Genomic DNA, 19,867 nt, shown 5'->3' on the forward strand with positions numbered 1-19,867 from the left:
GCCTGCCGATTAATAGCTAAACAGCAGTAACAGCTATAAATTTGATCTAGCACATTCCAATCAAAACTGTTGTTATCTCAAACCCTTCATGCCCCACGTTAGGCACCAAAAAGGACTGTCATGGTCTAACCCCAGCCAGCAACTAAGCACCACACAGCCGCTCGCTCACTCCCCCCCTGGTGGGATGGGGGAAAGAATCAGAAGGGTAAAAGGGAGAAAACTCGTGAGCTGAGATAAAGACAGTTTAACAGGTAAAGCAAAAGCTGCGCACACAAGCAAAGCAAAACAAGGAATTCATTCACTCCTTCCCATCAGCAGGCAGGTGTTCAGCCGTCTCCAGGAAAGCAGGGCTCCATCACGTGTAACGGTTACTTGGGAAGACAAACGCTACCACTCCAAATGTCCCCCCCCCTTTCCTTCTTCTTCCTCCAGCTTTCTATGCTGAGCATGTCGTCACATGGTGTGGAATATCCCTTTGGTCAGTTGGGGTCAGCTGTCCTGCCTGTGTCCCCTCCCAACTTCTTGTGCACCCCCAGCCTACTTGCTCGTGGGGTGGTGTGAGAGGAAGAAAAGCTCTTGACTGTGTGTAAGCACTGCTCAGCAATAATGAAAACATCCCTGTATTGTCAACACTCTTTCTAGCACAAATCCAAAACACAGCCCCATACTAGCTACTGTGAAGAAAATTAACTCTATCCCAGACAAAACCAGCACACAGAGGTTGCCCAGAGTCTCCATTCTTGGAGATATTCAAAACTGACTGGACATGAGTCTGAGCAACTTGCTGAGCAACTTGCTTAAAGCAACTTACTTTGAGCAGGGCACTTGACCTAGACGATCTCCAGAGGTACCTGCCAAATTCAACTATTCTGTGATTACGTAAATTTTGAAAACCTCTTTCTGATGCATGAACGATAGGAGGGGTGCAATGTCATCCATCCATAGAGTGCTTTATAAATAGTAGCTAATTAATGTTTTCATTTCAACTCTCATTCCTCTTCTTCTCAACAGCAACTAAGGAAAATTGTGCAGATAGGAAACTAGAACAAAGGATTGAATTGTCCAACAAATTATTATCACAGCCAGGCATCAGGTTTACCAGAAGGAGCAGAAAAGTCACGAGGAAAGGCCTTGCTTCCCTCCACTGCCCAGCACAATTACCCTTTTCCCACTCAGGCCACGCTCCTGGTGTGTTGATCCCATCTGTTTTTGGCTCCCTGGCCCCACACACAGGAAGGAGGTCTCGGGCAATTGCTGGAGAGGAGCACTGTTAACATATGATCTCCCAGATTAAGCTGCCCATAATTGGTCATCTCTGAACAACTGATGAAGTTTGGGTCCATTCCTTTTCTATTAATTGAACTACAGTAAGACTGATGAGAGGAGCTCTCCCATTCCCATTGGGACTACATCTAAGACTAATAAACTACTAAGTTTATTTCTTAGCATCTGATTTTGTTTCTGAAAAAAATTGCATCCCCTGTCCTAACTGTAGGGGATACATTCCTAAAACTATTGGGCAAAGAGCAAGATACAAGTTAAAAATCTGTCACCTCAATGTATAGTATATGTCACATATGCTCACCAGCATACTATTAAAATTTCTTAAGGAGTACTCATGTATAACTTAAAACATCTGAAGTATGCAAAGTACCAAAATGTAGCCTAAGACATTAACGTTCACAAAGCCAGTTGGCTTTCTGAATTCAAGCCTGCATCAAGATCTGAAGTAGAATTCCTTGGCCTATGTTCTGGTAGATGTATGAATAGATTATTTTAATAGTTCCCTCTAGTCTGAAATACATCCACCTGAATGTCCTCTCTCTAGCCATGGCTCTCTTCCACTTGTCCAGAACTCCAAATCCTTTATCATCTGGACATTAACTTCACAGCCGTATGCTATAATTCAAATTTGATTTAATGAATACAAAAAATAGCTAGCTGGTGATTCAAGAACTGGGTTTTTTCTCCAGCTTTTACATTTTCATCTGAGCTGTAACAGGTTTTGCGGCAGAGGTGCACCTACTCTGTATATTTCTACTCTTCTGAAGAAAACAGATCTCTGGTTTTTTAAGATCTCCATGTGAAGCTGAGGAAATCAATTAATTTCAGTAGTTTAGAATGAAGTTGTGAGAGGAGTTTTGCAAGCCTAATACAGAGCCTTCAACAGTCAGTTACATAGTCTACCTGAATATAAGGCCAGAGCTTTGAGGATGCTATCCAAAGGTTACAGAATCTGATTACTAAGTAGTACTAAATGCCCCCTTTTCTTGACAGTCTGACAGTTGCAATAGCAAGAAAAAGATGAGACAGCCATAGCAAAGCAGGAATTATTTAAAGTTGTTGAGAAATTGTTAGAACACCATGTAGACACTTGCCTCAGACTTGCCCCATCGTACAAGCTCTATAGATAGATTCAGGGCTTCAGTTTCCAAATGTGTTGATCTAACCCTGCACTGAGCTCCTAAAGCAAAGCTAAACTTTGCTGATGTACTCAGTACATCCAGTTAACAAAGAGAGAAATAAAAAAGCTTTACAACAGCTATATAGTTAAAACTATCCATGGATGTGGTACAGAATTAAAAAATTCTTATAAACCACAGCTCTTAATGAGACCTGGACTTGATCAGCACAATTCTACTTGAAAATTGGCTCCAGAGAAATAACACTAGTAATAGACATGTGGTTTGAAAATGCATGCCTTTGACTTTAAAAGATACAACGAGTGGCTAATTCAGCAGAGATGTTTGTGCTTCTAGACTTACTCATTCAAATTACCATCAGCATTTGTTTCTTTCTATGCAGAATGATATGGGAGGCCAGCGAATGCTCGTGAATAAATGGAGCACTTTCCTCAAAACAAGGCTAGTTTGCTCTGTGCCCGGGAGAAACGGAATTGATACGCATTTTGATGAATTAGGTAAATATCCTAGACTGCAACAAACTTAAAACCATCATACAAAACATATACTTCCATGATAACACATCTTACTGTCAAATATGTTACTTGTATTCATTAACAGGGAATGGTTGTTAGTGTTTTGTTTCTAATGTATATGAAGTTCTATACATAGGGAGTTGACTATCATCAATTATGCCTTTACTTATTGCATTGCTTTTAAAGATTGCTTTTAAAACCTTCATAAAATTAAATAGCATATATGAGTAAAATAGGATTACGCTTTTAACAAGCAATGGAGTTTCTCTTTTGGGGCTGAGAAAAGTAGTTTGCTACCGATAACGTTGCATTTAAATTTTACAGAGGATGTGTTTTTGCTGCAAACTCGTGATAACAAAAATCCAGTGATATTTGGCCTCTTCAACACTACAAGGTAAACAACTAGAAGAAATAATAGCAGCAATAGAGGAATGTTTGAACAGCCTATTGAAGAGATAGAAGCTGCATGATAAATATCCCTTAGCAAATATATAGTAAACAGTTTAATCCCTGTTCTATTCACAGTGGACTTCCTTGTTAATGTAAAAACTGCTCTGTTACACTCAGGGCTTGAAGTCTCATTCAGTGATCCAGTCTATCTGGATCATAAATTAATTAAATGTTTCTGCTTGAAAATTTCCTAGTGTCAAAGTATATGCACTCCTGCATGCTTATAAGAACAGCCTGTCAGAGCCACCTGTCTTCCTTTAAGAGCTCCCCTGTAGTTCAAGTTTAAGTGGATAGCAGCTTAAATTCCTACTAACTTCTTAGTGAAGCCTGAAACACCAGCTGTGATGTTGCTGGTGGCCTCCTTTTCTACTGCAGTCTAGTTCAAGTGCAAGCACACAGTACCTGTTTCTTGGAGATCCAACTATTAATTTAGGATGTAACTGGTAGAGAAAAGCAGCTGTGCTTTTGCCACTATTTCACATCTCCTGATTGGAGATATTTACTTTTTGGAGTAAAGCAAGGCTGATCTGGTCCTCTAGGGATGCAGGCACCTAGCATTTCCTACTGGCTCCCTATGCCAGTAGAGAAAGGTGGGCACCTAATTAAAACGATCTGGATCACCTTCTGGAGTCTTCAGAGATAATTTCTGTAGAGAGCACTGATGCTTCTTTAAAAAATAATGAATTGCTTCTCCGGAACTAAGTGAATAAAACTTAAAAGTAAAAAAGATACTTCTATGTGGATTGATCTACATAGAGTGATCTTGATGATCTAACTAATAACACCAACCAACATTCCCACTCAATGTAAAAAGACCTCTCTTCATTTCAGTCAGCATTGGATGATTCCCATCTTTCCAAAGTAACAACAACAGGAAAAATCTTAAAGAAGAAAAATGGTTAACCATTTAAGCCACTAATCAAAGATATATAATACCTGAGTTCAGTTCACTGTGCTTTCTCTGTGTTTATAAACAAATAATTTAGAGCCTGTGTTCACCATCTTCAGATTTTGGGATAACAACACAGAGCTTCCTCAGATAAATGTTATAAATATAAATACATTAAAGACTTTGTAAAGAACATTGGACACAGCAGTTATAAGAAAAGCATATAGGAAACAATAGGTATTTTTTTCTCCCTGAATACTGTTGAAATGTGACTTATTTTTAATTACACAATAATACCAGTATTATATGTACAGAATGTGACATATTGCTTTATTAATGTCTTTGAATTTTACTTCATAGCAATATATTTAGAGGATATGCTATATGTGTTTACCACATGGCAAGTGTCCGAGCGGCTTTCAATGGACCGTATGCTCATAAAGAAGGACCTGAATACCACTGGGCTCTATACGAAGGAAAAGTACCTTATCCTAGACCTGGTTCAGTAAGTACAATTATTTTCCATTGCTTTGCTATGTAAATGAATTTGGGAAGAAAAAGCAGACTGCTGCTAATGTACAAATCTTCCTGACTTCACAGTCCAGGATATATTTATTTGAATATATACATACTCTAGCACTTCTGAAAAGTGTAGAATGGCTCAGCAATAAGTTTAATCAAGTACTAGAACCATACATTTCCCAAAGGAAACCAGTGGAATTAAGAATATAAGGCTTTTCAAAATACTGTTGAGACTTGAATTTAGCAACCTTGTGTTAAGGTCCTAAGGTCTCAAAGTTAAGACCCCAGGCAAGAGAGGTAGAAGGTGGGTCAGATGTTGCGTTCAGAAGCAGTAAGTGCATTACCTGGAAGGAACCTCACTTTCTATTGAGCCTAGAATAACTGTTCTTCTAAATTTGGCTGCTGACATATTTTTTGCATCTGAACCTTGATAACTTTGATCTAATTGTCAAAGAAATAAATGAAAAATCAAATTTATTTAGGTGCATTGAGTGAACCATGAGGTTTTTTTCTAATGAAACTTTTTGGAGAACAAATTGTCCCTACTGACTTGGCTTGAGAAAATAAAGCCAGGATGAACTAGAAACATGTACCTATATTTACATTAAAAGTATATATGTTTAAGATACAAGCAATATTTTCCAATATAATTAAGCTTATTACTGGAAAAAACAAGCTTACACAAGGCAATTCACTTTCCTTCTATCGCCTGCTGAAACTAGGGCATTTAACAAGTGTTAAAGGAAGAAAAAAAAAAAAGATGATCCCCTATTTCAAGATCAGGTGGTTCTGGTTCCTTTTTTTCATCTCTCTTCCAAAAAGGATCAAATTTCAATATTTCTATAATTTAGATCAGTGCACAGGTTAGAAATGAGACATAGATTTTAACAAAAGTAACTAATCAGAATAAACACATTTGTAGATAAGGAGTAAATCCTCTGTCATCTGAGGTCCTTCTCTCAAGACCGTTTCTAGAAGCAATGGTCTAGCATTCACAATTCATTGGTTTGCTTTCAGACATCACAGAGTGAGATTTTATTACCCCCAAATCAGGTTCCTGAGCTTATTAACATTCTTGTTCTGTACCCTTTACAAAGACTATAGAAATATTAAAACAATGTTGCAAAGAACAAAACTCAGCAAAATAACTCATGTTTTTCACTAATTTTCACACAATTCTTTACAAACTTCTTTTTTTTAATGGACATTAAATGAAGAAAATAAACAAGACATATTTTGAAAATGCAATTAATCTGGCAACTATTGTAGCATACTCTGCAACTATATAGGTGCTGTCATGTAGAGAGTTGTTCCTGCCTGGCACGTAGATTTTTCATTTGGTAAATAGAAATTCTGGAGGAAATCACAAACTCATTACTTCAAGACAGGTAATTAATTTCTACAAGGAATTCCTATGTTGATTTCTCCAAAGCATCACAAGTAATCTTCATCTCAAACCCTTTTCCTCTTCCACTCTCTTTTTAGGTGTTTCTGAAGTTTCTGTGCCTGTAGTGTCTTAGCCCAGGACTCTCACATCCCAGCTCGGGGTGTGAGGAGAGCAGCCCCCAGTTCACTGCCTGTCAGTGCGGCCTGAGGGTGCCCTTTGCATTGCAGGGGCCCGTCAGCATCTCACAGAATGGACACAACCAGGGCCTCCCTCACCTTCCCTTCCTGCTGCGAGGCAGGAGGAGCCCCACAGCAGGCAATGCCAGGCCAACCCAGAGAAGCATCACATCCAGGATTTCTTCTTCGCCCCATACCTTTTGGGAATACAACTACTTACCCACCCATGGCAATTGTCATCTGTTGCAAAGATGCTTTTGTTTACACTGGCTGAAGGTCTACCCCTTATCATGTCAGCATTGTGCAGATTTTTGACACTGTGAGATGCAAAGACATTTCTAATAGCTGTTTGGCTAAACCCCCCCAGTTTTCACACTTCACCTCTTTATCTTCTCGCAGGCTAGGGGATCACTCTCTTGAGCTCAACGGTGGAATAAACAGTTGCTGGAGCATTACTTTCAGTGTTGTTTTTCCTTTGCTAACTGAATCAATATTCTCTTTCATACTAAAAGCAATCATTTGCAGAAAAAAACATTGCATACAATTCATTTATCACTGAATCGCAGGAATGAGAGGTGAAAAGGCCTATTAGCTTATCTATTCCATGCCACTACAGCCTTTCTCCCTGTATTATGATTTCAAATGCATGTCCTCTCTCATTTTAAATTAATGTTTTCCTCTGCTTCTCTTGGGGTTGGAGACATAAGTCAAAATGCAGAAGTGGATGCTCCAAAAAAGAGATTATCTAGGATTTAAACATTATGAATATGAATTGATCATCCTGGCCACTAAGCTACCACTGTTGCAGTGCTGACATCAATACCAAATGTTTTTTTTTATTTGTTTGATGTCGATCAAAGTCATTGGTATTGAGTCAGGATAGAAAATCAGATAAGTAAATTATCACATTTTGAGCAAAATGGTTGAATGTAAAGGAATTATTGGTTTCCTATTTGACATTTTGTATAGCAAATTTACAGTTTTTGCAGTTTTACCAAATAATGAGACAATACTATGCATGGATTGCAGAATAGCTGTATATTTTACAAAGATGATATGGTCCACGTTCTTTAAGGGGTATTCATTTTTTTTCCAGGCAGTAGAACAACTCACATATGTTATTTGAACTAGCATTAAACACAGGCATGAATTCAGTATTAATGACTACAGTCATTACATTGATATCTCCTAGCACTGAAGATTAAATGGTGGGGTTTTGGCAAGAAGAAGAGAACACTGAGCCAGCACTTCAGCAAAGTTGACAATGATTTACAGAAAGGCTGCCCTAAGTTCCACTCGCTTTCGATGCTTCTCTCACTTGACTCTGAATGGCCACATTTGGGTCAGGCTGGATTGTAGCCTCCCCAACAGGCAAGGCATAGGAGCTGAAACAGGTATAAAAGAAGAGCGCAAGTAATTTTCCCAATGTCATGGAACAAGTTAGTTGAGGAACCAGGTCTTTCCTGGGTGTTAATCAATTTAATCATGTTTGTCTCTATATGTTGCAGAGCACATCAGAGGCTGAATTAGCTGGCTCTGCCAGTTAACAGAGGATTAATTGATTCATTTTTGGCTGCTCATTTAGGGCACAGTTTAGAGGTCTTTTCAGTGCTTTTCCAGTAGCATGAAGAGAAAGCATGTTTCAGGCTGTAGCCCACAGTGTTAGGTTTCACACTCCAAAGAAAAGGTCAGCATATTGGTAAGCTGAATCCCACTACCTTTCCCATTACAGGAGTGACAGTGACAAGAGGCCAAAAATAACCTACTGTTAGGCATCGCTGAGAGTCAGCGCTCTTTGATCTTAGCTGTTGAATGGGTAAAGATGGAGTCTATAAGGAATGAGAGTAGAGTTTAAAGCTAAATAAACAGAAAACTACTGTTAAGAGTCACACAGGTTCTGACAGACTCTGCAATCCGCTGCTCTCTGAAGTCTGCTTGAAGCACTGCTTCCGCCATAATCTCTGCTCCCATTTTGCTGATTCTTTTAGTGCATTTAGACTGTGATGCTTCTGGGAATGACATCAGTTACCTCAAAAATGGTGTTGATAGACTTCAGAGATGGCTGCATCTACTGTTTCCTTTCTAGACTACTTGATTTTATTTAATTAAAAATGAAAAGCCTGTGAAGGATTATTTTTATTAAATCTCTCCAGGGCTAGAACTTTACAAAGGGAACCTGGCAATGCCTATTCACTTGGTATGCTGTGCAGTGCATGGAAAGCAGAGGCTTAGCCTGTCTTCATGTTCCAGCTCTGTCTCTTTATTGCAAACAGCCGGTGAAATTCCATCACTAGGTTCATTAGGCAATTATTTTAAAGTCAACACTGAACAAATACTTTCCTGTAGCTAAGCCCAAAAAGTGGAAACAAACATTGCCCCACTTGACAAGTGCAGGAGTTTGTTATTGTCAATTACAGTTGACCACAAGTTTAAAATTACTGTTTCCAGTAAACATAAAGAGTATTTTATTTCATTTTATTGATTGAAAAATCCAATTTAAATAAGGAAAGGCTGCTACTGTGGCTTTGCTTGAAATGCTTCTTAAAACCACACTGTCTTATGAATATTTGGAGAAAGTAAACAGTTACTGGGATATTTCCAGTTTGATCATAAATGGTTTCAATTAGACGTCATGAAGCAAATTGGAAATGTAGAATCTATGTTCAGTTAGGGAACACTATACCCTTCACAAAGCATCCTAAAATTAACTTCTCTGTTTAACGCATTAAATTATCCCTAATTGCACATTTGACTGAAGGAGTAAGCCTCTTTTAATCAATCATTGACATAAAGTCTATTTGCTTTGCAAAACAGTAGAATGATCAATGCAAACATTGGTATTTCAAGCTAAACTGTGATATATAATACTGTCATTGTGAGTTAGGAATTAGAATCAAATGTAATACTGTTAGAATGCCTGAGATCAAGAATTATTGTTGCTGCTGGCATAATTTTTAAGTGTACTTGGTTTCTTAATGGTAATACATTTTGCAATCAAAAGTAATAAGACTAGAGATTGATTTCAAGCATCAGTATTCTGCTGACTTTACATGGCTGTGTCTTTACTGGGATAGGAAAACCCTTTCTCCTAACTCTGTCAATGGCCATTTTGATTACACCTTAAATATGAATTCGGGGAAGATGTAAGCACTATGTTTTTTGTCAAAATCTAAAGCGTCACTATTTATTCTGCTCTCAGTATGCCAGAGACGAAGGAGCTCCCTCTTTCTAAACATGACAATGCCAAGGCTCTGTTTAGCATTCCCTTTCTTGGCTTCTCACGATTAATAATCCACACATACATAAAGCATAGAGTTCACTGTCCCAATTCCTACTGTGGTCTTCTGTGCCTGTTTTTATGCCAGGTTTTCTGTAGACTTGTCATTACCCCTGAAAACAAGACCTGTCTCTGACAATTTATTTGGCAAACCTTCAGGATAATCTATGTTTTATGTTTTTGCAGTGTGCCAGCAAGGTGAATGGGGGTATGTACACTACCACTAAAGACTATCCTGATGAAGCTGTCCATTTTGCCAGGAGTCATCCACTGATGTATCAGCCCATCAAACCTGTTCATAAGAGACCAATACTAGTTAAAACAGATGGAAAGTACAATCTTAAACAAATAGCAGTTGACAGAGTGGAAGCTGAAGATGGGCAATATGATGTCTTGTTCGTTGGCACAGGTAAATTAAAGAAAGCAAGGAAGACAATTGATTTAATAGGTTTTTTACCTCCAGGTTGAATGAAATTAAGCTGTGTATAGTTCAAAAATAGAAAAATCAATACAATATTCCTTTTTAACAATCATTCTTTTCATGACTGTGCCCGTCTTCACCTTACAGAGGAAGTTAGTCATTCTAGGCATGTGCTTCACTGTGCTGATAACATTATATAGAAAAATAATGGTAAGGAAACATTTCAAGATTAGAAAGAGAAACCAAAGTATAGGATTCCATTTTTTTTTTCTTTCCAAACAAGAAACTTAAATTAAATTCCTGAACAACTTATGTTATTTTTAAAACTTCAGAACACAATCGTGTATCTGAGCATAGTTCTGAGCTGAGACCTAGAGACCTGAGAGAAACAAATGTGATATTATTTTCAAAATTATCAGTTCAAGTTACTGGCCTTATTCCACAGTTTATCTTCCCCAATTCTGGAGACCACAAGTCTAGCTGATACCGTTAAAAAGAAACTGCCAGCTTCCAGATTTGGGTTACAACACAGCTCAAGGAAGGAAGGAGGAAATACCCAAGTTTCTTAAAAAGAAACTGTTAGAAGTTTTCTGCAAAGTTTTCTTGTCTGTCTTTTGTGCCATTTTTATCAGATATGGAGAGCTTGTTTAAAGAGGATTTTTAAACATCTACCAAACAAATATGATTAAGGTAAAATATATCATAGACCTGCCCTAACTCTAAGCAACCAGAGAAAAAACCACATTCTAATAGTATTTGAAAAATAAGAAAACTTAAGAAAATAAGAGGAAAGCCTGGAACTAGACAAGACTTTAGACACATCTAATCTGTCTGGAAAAAATCCAAGGATTCATGCATTCACATTTTATCAATCTAACAACAGGAGTGGTATCACAAATCATTTTGACCATTTTGTCTAGGAAAGCAGTTACAGTGAATTATTTTTTACTAATGAAATTCCTCTGATAAGCACATTTCAGTGTTGAGAACATTCAAAAGAAGCATGTTTGTAGAATAGCAAAGGCTTATTTATATTAGTGCTGTTTTCTAAGCTTTTAAATGGCCTCAGTATGGTCTAAGTATTGGATTTAGTGTGGTCTATAAAACATTGTACCATGTGTCACATTTCTGTACAGCAGATTTTATAATGGTGCCTAGATTTTTCATATTTTCCACTTACATTTGTGATCGAGATATTGTATCAAATACTCTTGTACACAAGTCTTCTGTTCAGCAAAGTTGAATCCAAGGGGACTTAAGTGTGTGCTTTAGAGCTGTGCTGGACTGGCACCCAACAGCTGCTTAGTCTTCTCAGGATGTCTAATTTTAGGTGACAAGAAATTCCAGCATAGGAATTTGGGCTTTAGAAACTCTAAAATGAACCTTGCAATCTCTGCTCTGGCAAAGCTCCCATCAAAAAACTCACTGCTTCTCTTGGCAATATTATGTTAGAAAGAGTTAATCTTTTTTTATCAGACTCCAACACCTGTTGTGTAACATAAGTAAACAGGGTCTTACAGCCAAGCAGAAGTTTCTTTAGGGTAGCAGTGCAGGTTAGAAAGCTTCATCAAAGGCAAAGTCTGAACATCAGAGCTAACTTTCACATGTCTGTCAGCAGGATTCGAAGAGGGACATACTTATGAAAATCAGAGCTCAGAATGCAATTTTTTTTTACTGTTCCATCACAAAATGGATGCCTTTGATTACATATTCTCTTTGAGAAGTGGTGTATGACCCCAGTTTAATGGTTCCTCTTTATGTTTGCCCTTTGATCTTTTGCTGAACATTTTTCCCAGTGCTTGTCTGCTTTATTTCCCCTGTAAATCAAAGATGACTGAAAGTAACAGAAGAAAGGAAATGATATTTGCCATTGTTGATGACAGATTTTCAGATTAAGGAAAGCAAGACTATTCTAATAATAGTCAGCAAGACAAAACTGAAATGGTGGAAGACCAGATGTTATTCGTGTATTTTAATTTCCTGCAAGAGTTGTAGTGACAGAGAGGTTGATAAATCTAAACTCCAATGTGCCTTAGACTTTTTGAATGTGCAGCTTTTTTTTAGTTCATCTTCCTTTGATTAACACCTTCAGCTCAACAACAGCTCAGTGTTTCCCTAGAGGAGGGCGAGAACTGCCAACAATGAACCCCTGAAGGTTTTTGTACTGTTGCCTGGAGGAACGGAGCTGCTGCCAGCATTTAAGGATAGTTAGTAGTTTCCTAACTAGTGTAAACACTCAGATCCTATAATTAAAGCTACTTTACACTCCCTTGCCTTGATGGACTCAGCTCCTGCCTACTCTCATTTCTTTTTCTGAAATAAAGTCACCCTCTTTGACCCTTTTGCAGCTCATCAAGGGGTTATGACCCAGAGTTTGAAAAATGCAAGTCAATTAATCATATAGCTCAGGGATGTTTCAGTTGACTCTTATTTGCCAGGGACAAATTGTCATATGTGTTTATTTTCTAAGAGTAAGAATCCTCATCGATAACAGCAATATGAACTACCTGCTCGTATTTATAAATTTCTATCCATTATCAGTTTGAAGAAGTAATTTAATGTATTTGAAGACCATATAAATGTTTCTACCAATTATAACCTTTAGTTTTCTTTGTTTTTTTTCTTTTTAAATTTATTCCCAGATAATGGAATTGTGCTGAAAGTCATTACAATTTACAATCAAGAGACAGAATCAATGGAAGAAGTGATTCTTGAAGAGCTGCAAGTATTCAAGGTGAACTGTGCTGTATATGAAGCATAAAGTTTTGAATTTTCTGCAGAATTAAAATGTCTAAAAAACCTGAGGGTAGTCAAATATATAATAGTTGTGTGCAAGAAATTTTCTAATGATCTAGTTGCTTTATGACATGAAATCTTCATTTTCAACTGACTTTTTCTGAGGTGGAGTTATAGCCCAAGCACTGAAGCATATTGCAGCAAACCGGGACTACTGTCTTTCCGTTTACATGCTTGGAGGTTGTAGTGTGACTTTCAGTTAGAAACTTACTGCATTTTATTTAATTTTCCCTCATATCCAATTAAGTATTTAAGAGACTGTAACTGCATGCACAAAAAATGTGCCTACTACAATCTTGGAAGCTTAAATGAGGTCCAGATGAAAAAAAGCCCAATCCTCAGAAAGAATGAAGCAGTTAATCTGTTTTTACAGTGGGCAAACCTGAGTCCTAGTGAGAAGAAACTCCATTCTGTTTAAGAATAACCCATGACTCAAGTATTTGGTATATGGCAAAGCTAATATAATGAAATTTTCTTAGTGAGTATTCACATCATGTCATGTTAGCCATATAAAGTAGGAGGCTAATGTACTTGCAACCACAGGGAAATCTAACATCCAAACTTAGATATTTAAATCTGGTACCTGCATTTAGGCAGTGTAACTATTGACTTGTTGCCTGGGGGGAAAATCACAGAAATTGCCCCTCTTGATAAAGCTGGTTTTCAATAGACCTGTTAGGGTCTATGTCTTGCCATTGCTCCAGGAAACCTGAGCAGAGGGCAGAAAGGACAATATTGAAAGAAGGAATTCCTGCTATTTTTATCTTATCTTCAGTGAATGTTTTGTTATAAAGAACACTCCACTTATCACTCTCAAGTAGGACAAAAGAGATTCAGTGGTGGCAAGAGCTAATGTCGTGTTTGACAGGGAAATTGTAGTGTTCCTCTGGCTCCGATAATCCTGAATTAAGTGTTGGCTGGTTGTTTTTAAATAAACTCTTTTAAATTAATACTTCTGAAAGTCACAATTTCCTCACATCTTTCTGTAGCATCAGAACTTAAAGAAAGTTAAAGTATCTAGCAAAGCTGAATATAATAAGTAAACATCAACACTATTTTACCTAATTTATTGTCATAGCAAAAGATATTTTTTTTTCTAAGCAAGGAAATATTTCCTATTTTCTAGGTGCCAGTTCCTATTATCTCTATGGAAATCTCTTCAAAAAGAGTAAGTATTTGACAACTTTGAAATGTGAAGATTGTGACTCAAATGTAACGAAACTATAATCTGTATAGAGATAGATAGATACATAGATAGATGGATGTACATAATCTATAATGAGACCTGGTCTGATATATGTAATCCTTATTTTGTAATATAAACTTATGGTTATATGCTCCGTTCCTTTATGAAGCATTTATGTTTTTCAATTCTAATGTTAAATCTCCTTAGTTCACACTATCATTCATATCAAAGCAAGTAAAAACCAATCTGTTTCATGAGTTACTGGCATAGTAATCACAGTAAGGATTAGCTTGGTGGATATGGCAACTCACAGAAAAGTTCCTTGCTGATAAATGCAGACAGACTTCAGCCCCATGGGGATATCAGTGCAAAAAGCCTTGCTGGCTCTCCCACGTATTCAGTTGCCCATGAAAGGCAGGGCTGTTTGGAGATGACTCCCTTTCAAGTTTCTGCTAGTTTCTGCTTATATAAACACCCAATTTATTACTCTTGTAGGTAGATTCTCATCTGTACCATATCATAGATATCTGTACCGTATCATCATATCATCTCAGGATGGAGCCATTATAAACATCCCAGGATAGTTATATCTTAATAGATGTTAGACATCCGATGCAATATAGGTGCACATAAACATAGTGAAACACAAGTAACAAAGAATGAAAATTGCATTACTAGGAGGTATGAGTATGTCCCAAAAGATCATTTTAGCTTTGGTGTCCAGTCAACTTTCATTCTTTCTGTAGGTAATGTAGAAAAACAAACTCCTCTGATGGTTATTCAGAGGAGGATCTTAGGTGTAAGTATTCTGAATTATTTCCTGGATCAATCTAATTTTTTTTCCATGTGAAAATCAACTCTGGATTGTCTAACACTGCACCTAAGTGATTATTTGGAGAAAGACTTCGGTGTCATTTCAGATTGCCTTACCTTTAACTCTCAGTGAAATGTCATGGTAAAAGGGTTGTGTTGGAAGAGTAAAAAGGAGATACTGTATAAAAGTGAAGTAGTCTTCTTCCATTACATCCAGGTCCCAAGAGGGCTGCTAACTCTACTAATTCAAGAATTATCTAGAAAATCTGGAGAGAATGGTAAAAAAGCTGCCAAAACAATCTAGCGGTTGACGAATAAACCTTCTTGTGAGAAGTAAAAGTAGCTTAACTTTTACAAGATATCAGAGAAAAGACTGAGAGAGAACAGGATAGCCAGATATAAAATTTTACCCGACAAAGTGACTTTCTAGTGTGTGTGTATAAGGACTCTTGAACACTGATGGCAAAGCAATATCAAGATCGAATAACCAAGTTCAGCTTGTTGAATGTAGACAAACTTAGTCTTGAAATAGGATGCAGTTTTCTGGTACTGAGGACAATTAAATGTTGCAATACATGTTAGGGACAGGGCTGGCACCAAATCATTTTGTCTTTAAAATAAGATCTGTAAGCAGAAGTATGACTTAGTTGAGTTTATGTGAAAAAAGTTCCGTAGCTTCACTGCTTGAGCATTTTGGCTAGTCTCTTTTGACCTTGGAGTTTGTGAGCCTGTGGAGACCTCCTTGCTAGCTTTGTCTCAATATCCTTATAACACTAACCAGTCTTCACCAAGTCAGCAGTACAATAAAATACCATGTTTCAGGGCTGAGCTAGTTATCTGCAAAGGCTGGGAAGGAATGTTCTTCTCTGATGTTCAGTTGGCTAGGTATTGGATGCCTTTTGCCCTCCTCTGATGAACCAAGACTTAGAATAGTCTTTACCCCTGCTAAAAGATGAAAGAGAAAATCCCATCTCATGTTGGGTGTTCATGTCTTCCGGGACAATCACACTGCAGCCTTTGCAGACAAGAAAGAATTCCCCTCAAACAAGGATCCTAGGTTTCTTCTTCATTCCAGTTGGCAGACTGAGTTCCTGCTACTATCATCTGGTTTACCTCAGCTGAAAAAGTCTTCAAGCATTACTTTTACCAGCCTCTCCTAGTTTTAAATTTCATGTTTTGTGATAGGCAAGCCAGACTAAATGAGCTGCCTGTATTTTCCAGCTTTGTATTTTTCCAGAATTTTAAAATATCTGATTTTGAAAGCTTGGTCTAAGAGTGGGAATTATGGACTAAGTTTGGCCATTAGGATAAGCACAGCTTAAGTGTTCGTTAGGAATCCTTTTTCTGACTGGTAAAACCATGGAAGTGAGCCGTGCATAAGCAGTTCGTATTGCAGTGCACACTGCATATTTCTGTGTTCACTCCATTCACCAGCAACAAGATTTTTTCTCAAATGCCTGTAAATTCAAGCTATTCTCTTCTGAATTTGTTATGCCAGCAACTCATGAATCGGACTGATCATTTTTCATTTGATTTGAAAAGGACATTTATATGAACTCCGAAGATACAAACAGTCTTAGCACTAATGCTGTAAAAAACACAAACCCTTACAAATAAATACTAAAGAAGCAGATTGCAACCAGTTAATTTGTAAGGAAAGACTGCACAGTACCAGGAAAATAAATCTATCTCCTGTACACTGAAGGATAATATAAATCATAGTACTACTGTGCATGTGTATATGTGACCCTATTGTAAGTAGACACATCAAGAGTTAAATTTACTTGAGAACTTCCATTTTAGAACTGAGGTTGCTTATAACTTTTGCAAATTTGAATTTCTTTGTTTAAAGTCTTTCATGTCATTTTTTTTTTAGCAGATTAGTTAGGTCACAGAGAATTGTAAAGAGGGAGGCATTGGAAACTATCTTGAGGAAGAAAAAAGAAACTTAAAACCCTGCCTATTCAAACACAAAGTATACAAAGCTGAAACTTCAGAAGTGAGGAAATGCCAAAACAAACTTGTTCAGTTTACCTTCTTTCTCTCCTTTGTCCTCATGCAGGAGAGGTTAGTCTGTAATCAGGTATTTTCCCACAGAGTAACTCTGCCTCCCTCAGGGCACAGGCTGGATGCACAACTGGCAAGCAACGCTAAAGCTAACATTTTTTAATAACTCCATTGGTAACAGAAGTTTCAGTGGAAGTTCTAGGAATTTAGTCGTACATGGTGTATTTTTTTCCAGCAACAGCTCTACGTTGGATCTGAGTCGGTCATAGCACAAGTGAAGTTCCACCAGTGTGACATGTATGGCACCGCCTGTGCAGACTGCTGCCTCGCTCGAGATCCATACTGTGCTTGGGACGGGATCTCCTGCTCCCGATACTATCACACAGGAATGCAGGCAAAGAGGTGAGAACTGTTGCTTTCTGTGATATCCTTTCTGCAAAATATCTACTACTAGAGAGTTCATACTGTAACACAAAGTACTTCATATCTCCCCTTCATAAAAATAACTGAGCAATAAGAAGATATGTTAGCTGCTAATTTGTTAGTGCAACCTTAGAGGATTACAAAGGACCCAAATTAACAGGATGGCATAAACTGCAGTACCAGGAATATTTTTATGAATGAAGCAAAGTCACTTAGCAATTATTTGCAGTAAGTTTTAAACAAACCTTAGTTTCCTTATACATCTTTTAGTGTGCAAAGGAAAGATTCTTTACAACATCAGAGATCTATTTTGGTAGTATTATACAGCAAATATATCACACTGCAATAACATATAAACAGAATTTCCAAAAAAAGCAAAGAAGAATCTGTGTTAATAGTCAAATACCTTCACCAGCCAAAATGAAACCAGAGTATCTGGAAAAGCTAAGGTTAGGCTTAGGCTTTCTCCAGTGAATTTATAAAGACAAGGTACTCTAGAAGCCAGTTCCAAGCATGAACCTAATTTGGGTGCTTTAATTCTTCCCTTGGGGAGTCTTCTCCTCTCTATCACTATTCACTTATTCATGGCTCTTGGCCTTCACTCTTTTGTGCAGTAATTTCCCATATACCTGTCCTCTTCCCTTTCCTCTCAAACACAGGTTCTCCAATTCAGCTACACAGATACTTGATCAAGCATCTAGAACATGAATATTTTAAACCAGACCTTTCCTTAAGACTTTGAGTCAGCTTGCCACTAGAGAGAGTAATTTCTAGCCTTAGTCAGCAAAACTTTGGTCATGTATAATGCAAATCTTTTCTGTGGCTTTTTTACAATTACTGTTTCTGCAAATATATGCTTATATATATTAGACATACATGGACTGCAAGGATTAGAAAGAATTGAGTAACTTCTGGAGACAGTTTTGAAAACTGTGGAGTGGAGAAAAAGTGGAGATGGTTAAGTCAAAACCAATATCCCAAACTGATTATTGTTTCTTAAGGAAAAACAGGAAGATTTTTTGTTGTTTTTTTTTTCTTGTCCTGCACACCTTATCTTTTCATGAACCCGGATGCACTCAAACAAATGCACTGCTGACTACAGGACAAGGGGGAATGGCTTTAAACTAAAGGGGGTCAATTTAGACTAGATATAAGGAAGAAATTTTTTACTCTGAGGGTGGTGAAACACTGGCACAGGTTGCCCAGAGAGGTGGTGGCTGCCCCATCCCTGGAAACATTCAAGGTCAGGTTGGATGGGGGCAACCTGATCTAGTTGAAGATGTCCCTGCCCACAGCAGGGGGGTTGGACTAGATGACCTTTAAAGGTCCTTTCCAACCCAAACTATTCTATGATTCTATGATTCTATAGTCAGGCACAACAAACATTTCTCTGGATTTTTCTAAAAGATAATAAACAGAGAAAGCATTGGGTAACCCAACTTTTTGGGTAAGGCACATTAAAATGTAAAAATGAGAAATACAACCAATGACTCAGCATAATTAAGAATTTCTGGGACTTATTACACTAAGGCATAGGTTAAACCAAGTAAGAAATCTACACCACTTTTACAAGCAGGATTGCATAGTCCTCTCATGGCTCTTGTAAGCAGACCTAAGGGAGGAAGTGGGCTCTGGTTGTCTGCTCAATGTGAGAAAAGTCTGGCTAAAATTTTCAGGCAGCAGATTAAGAAAGATGAACAGCTATATAGTGGGCCAGGGAGATTAGTTTCTTGCAGTATAAGTAGAAATTGGATTACTGTAATTATAAAGCATATGGGTTACTCATCTAATGATGTAAAGTCATTTGGGGAAGGGGGGGTTAATAAATTTCCCAGCAGCCTGCTAGGACTGTATCAGCATTTATGTTGTTTTGCAGGCTACTTATTGTCTAAGAAAAGATAAGAGAAAATCACTCAGTCCTGAACTCTGTTGTACATTTTTAGCATATTTCTCACCTAAGACAATTTCCAGAGTAGCAGCCCTTAAGTCCCCTGACACACGCATTTATCCAGGGTTGAGTGATATGGGCAGCACCCCAGGCACCTTCCTGTGCCTTACCTCCCCAACATTCAGCAGGTCAGTCTCTAAAAGAAGAAAATACTGCTGTTATCACCCTCCTTCTCTTAAGATAAGCACTGCAGCAGTGGAGAAGGGATTTGCACTCAATTGAATGTTCTTGAAGTCTGCAAAACTTGTTTTACATATAACATAAGTTTGGGGAACAGCCAGCAAGAACTAATAATGTGGAGAGGCACAGATGGCATTTGCTTTGTTCACTTGAGCTCATAGCTGAAGCTCAGAGCATTTTAAACTTATGAGCTTACACTGTGTGGTACATGGAGAGGCAGGGAGAGCTACTCAGGACATGTATGGAAGTTGTTTTAAGCTGCCTCCTTCTGGGTACCAGGTGAAAAGCACTGCTGGAAAAGGCAGGTCTCGGTAGACAACATGGAGTTTTCTGATACCAGGTGACCCAGAGCAGGCAATAACCCTGCCATGGCTGCCCTGGGCTCCAGATACAACTAATGCTACGTCCCAGAGCATACACATCTTGATTTCGCCTTGTCTCGGGGCTCCAGCTC

General features: G+C 37.9%; 1 protein-coding gene across 1 annotated transcript in view; it reads left to right on the forward strand.

The window, feature by feature from the left end:
* SEMA3E (semaphorin 3E) overlaps positions 1-19,867 on the forward strand; it is a 156,241-nt gene that overhangs the window by 123,749 nt on the left and 12,625 nt on the right. The window contains exons 8-14 of the mRNA XM_076359316.1: positions 2,806-2,920; positions 3,263-3,332; positions 4,638-4,782; positions 9,826-10,048; positions 12,703-12,794; positions 13,983-14,024; positions 17,098-17,264. Of these exons, the coding sequence (XP_076215431.1) occupies positions 2,806-2,920; positions 3,263-3,332; positions 4,638-4,782; positions 9,826-10,048; positions 12,703-12,794; positions 13,983-14,024; positions 17,098-17,264 (854 nt within the window). The remainder of the gene's footprint in view (positions 1-2,805; positions 2,921-3,262; positions 3,333-4,637; positions 4,783-9,825; positions 10,049-12,702; positions 12,795-13,982; positions 14,025-17,097; positions 17,265-19,867) is intronic.

The sequence above is a fragment of the Aptenodytes patagonicus genome, chromosome 1, assembly GCF_965638725.1.
Source record: "Aptenodytes patagonicus chromosome 1, bAptPat1.pri.cur, whole genome shotgun sequence".
Lineage (NCBI taxonomy): Eukaryota > Metazoa > Chordata > Aves > Sphenisciformes > Spheniscidae > Aptenodytes > Aptenodytes patagonicus.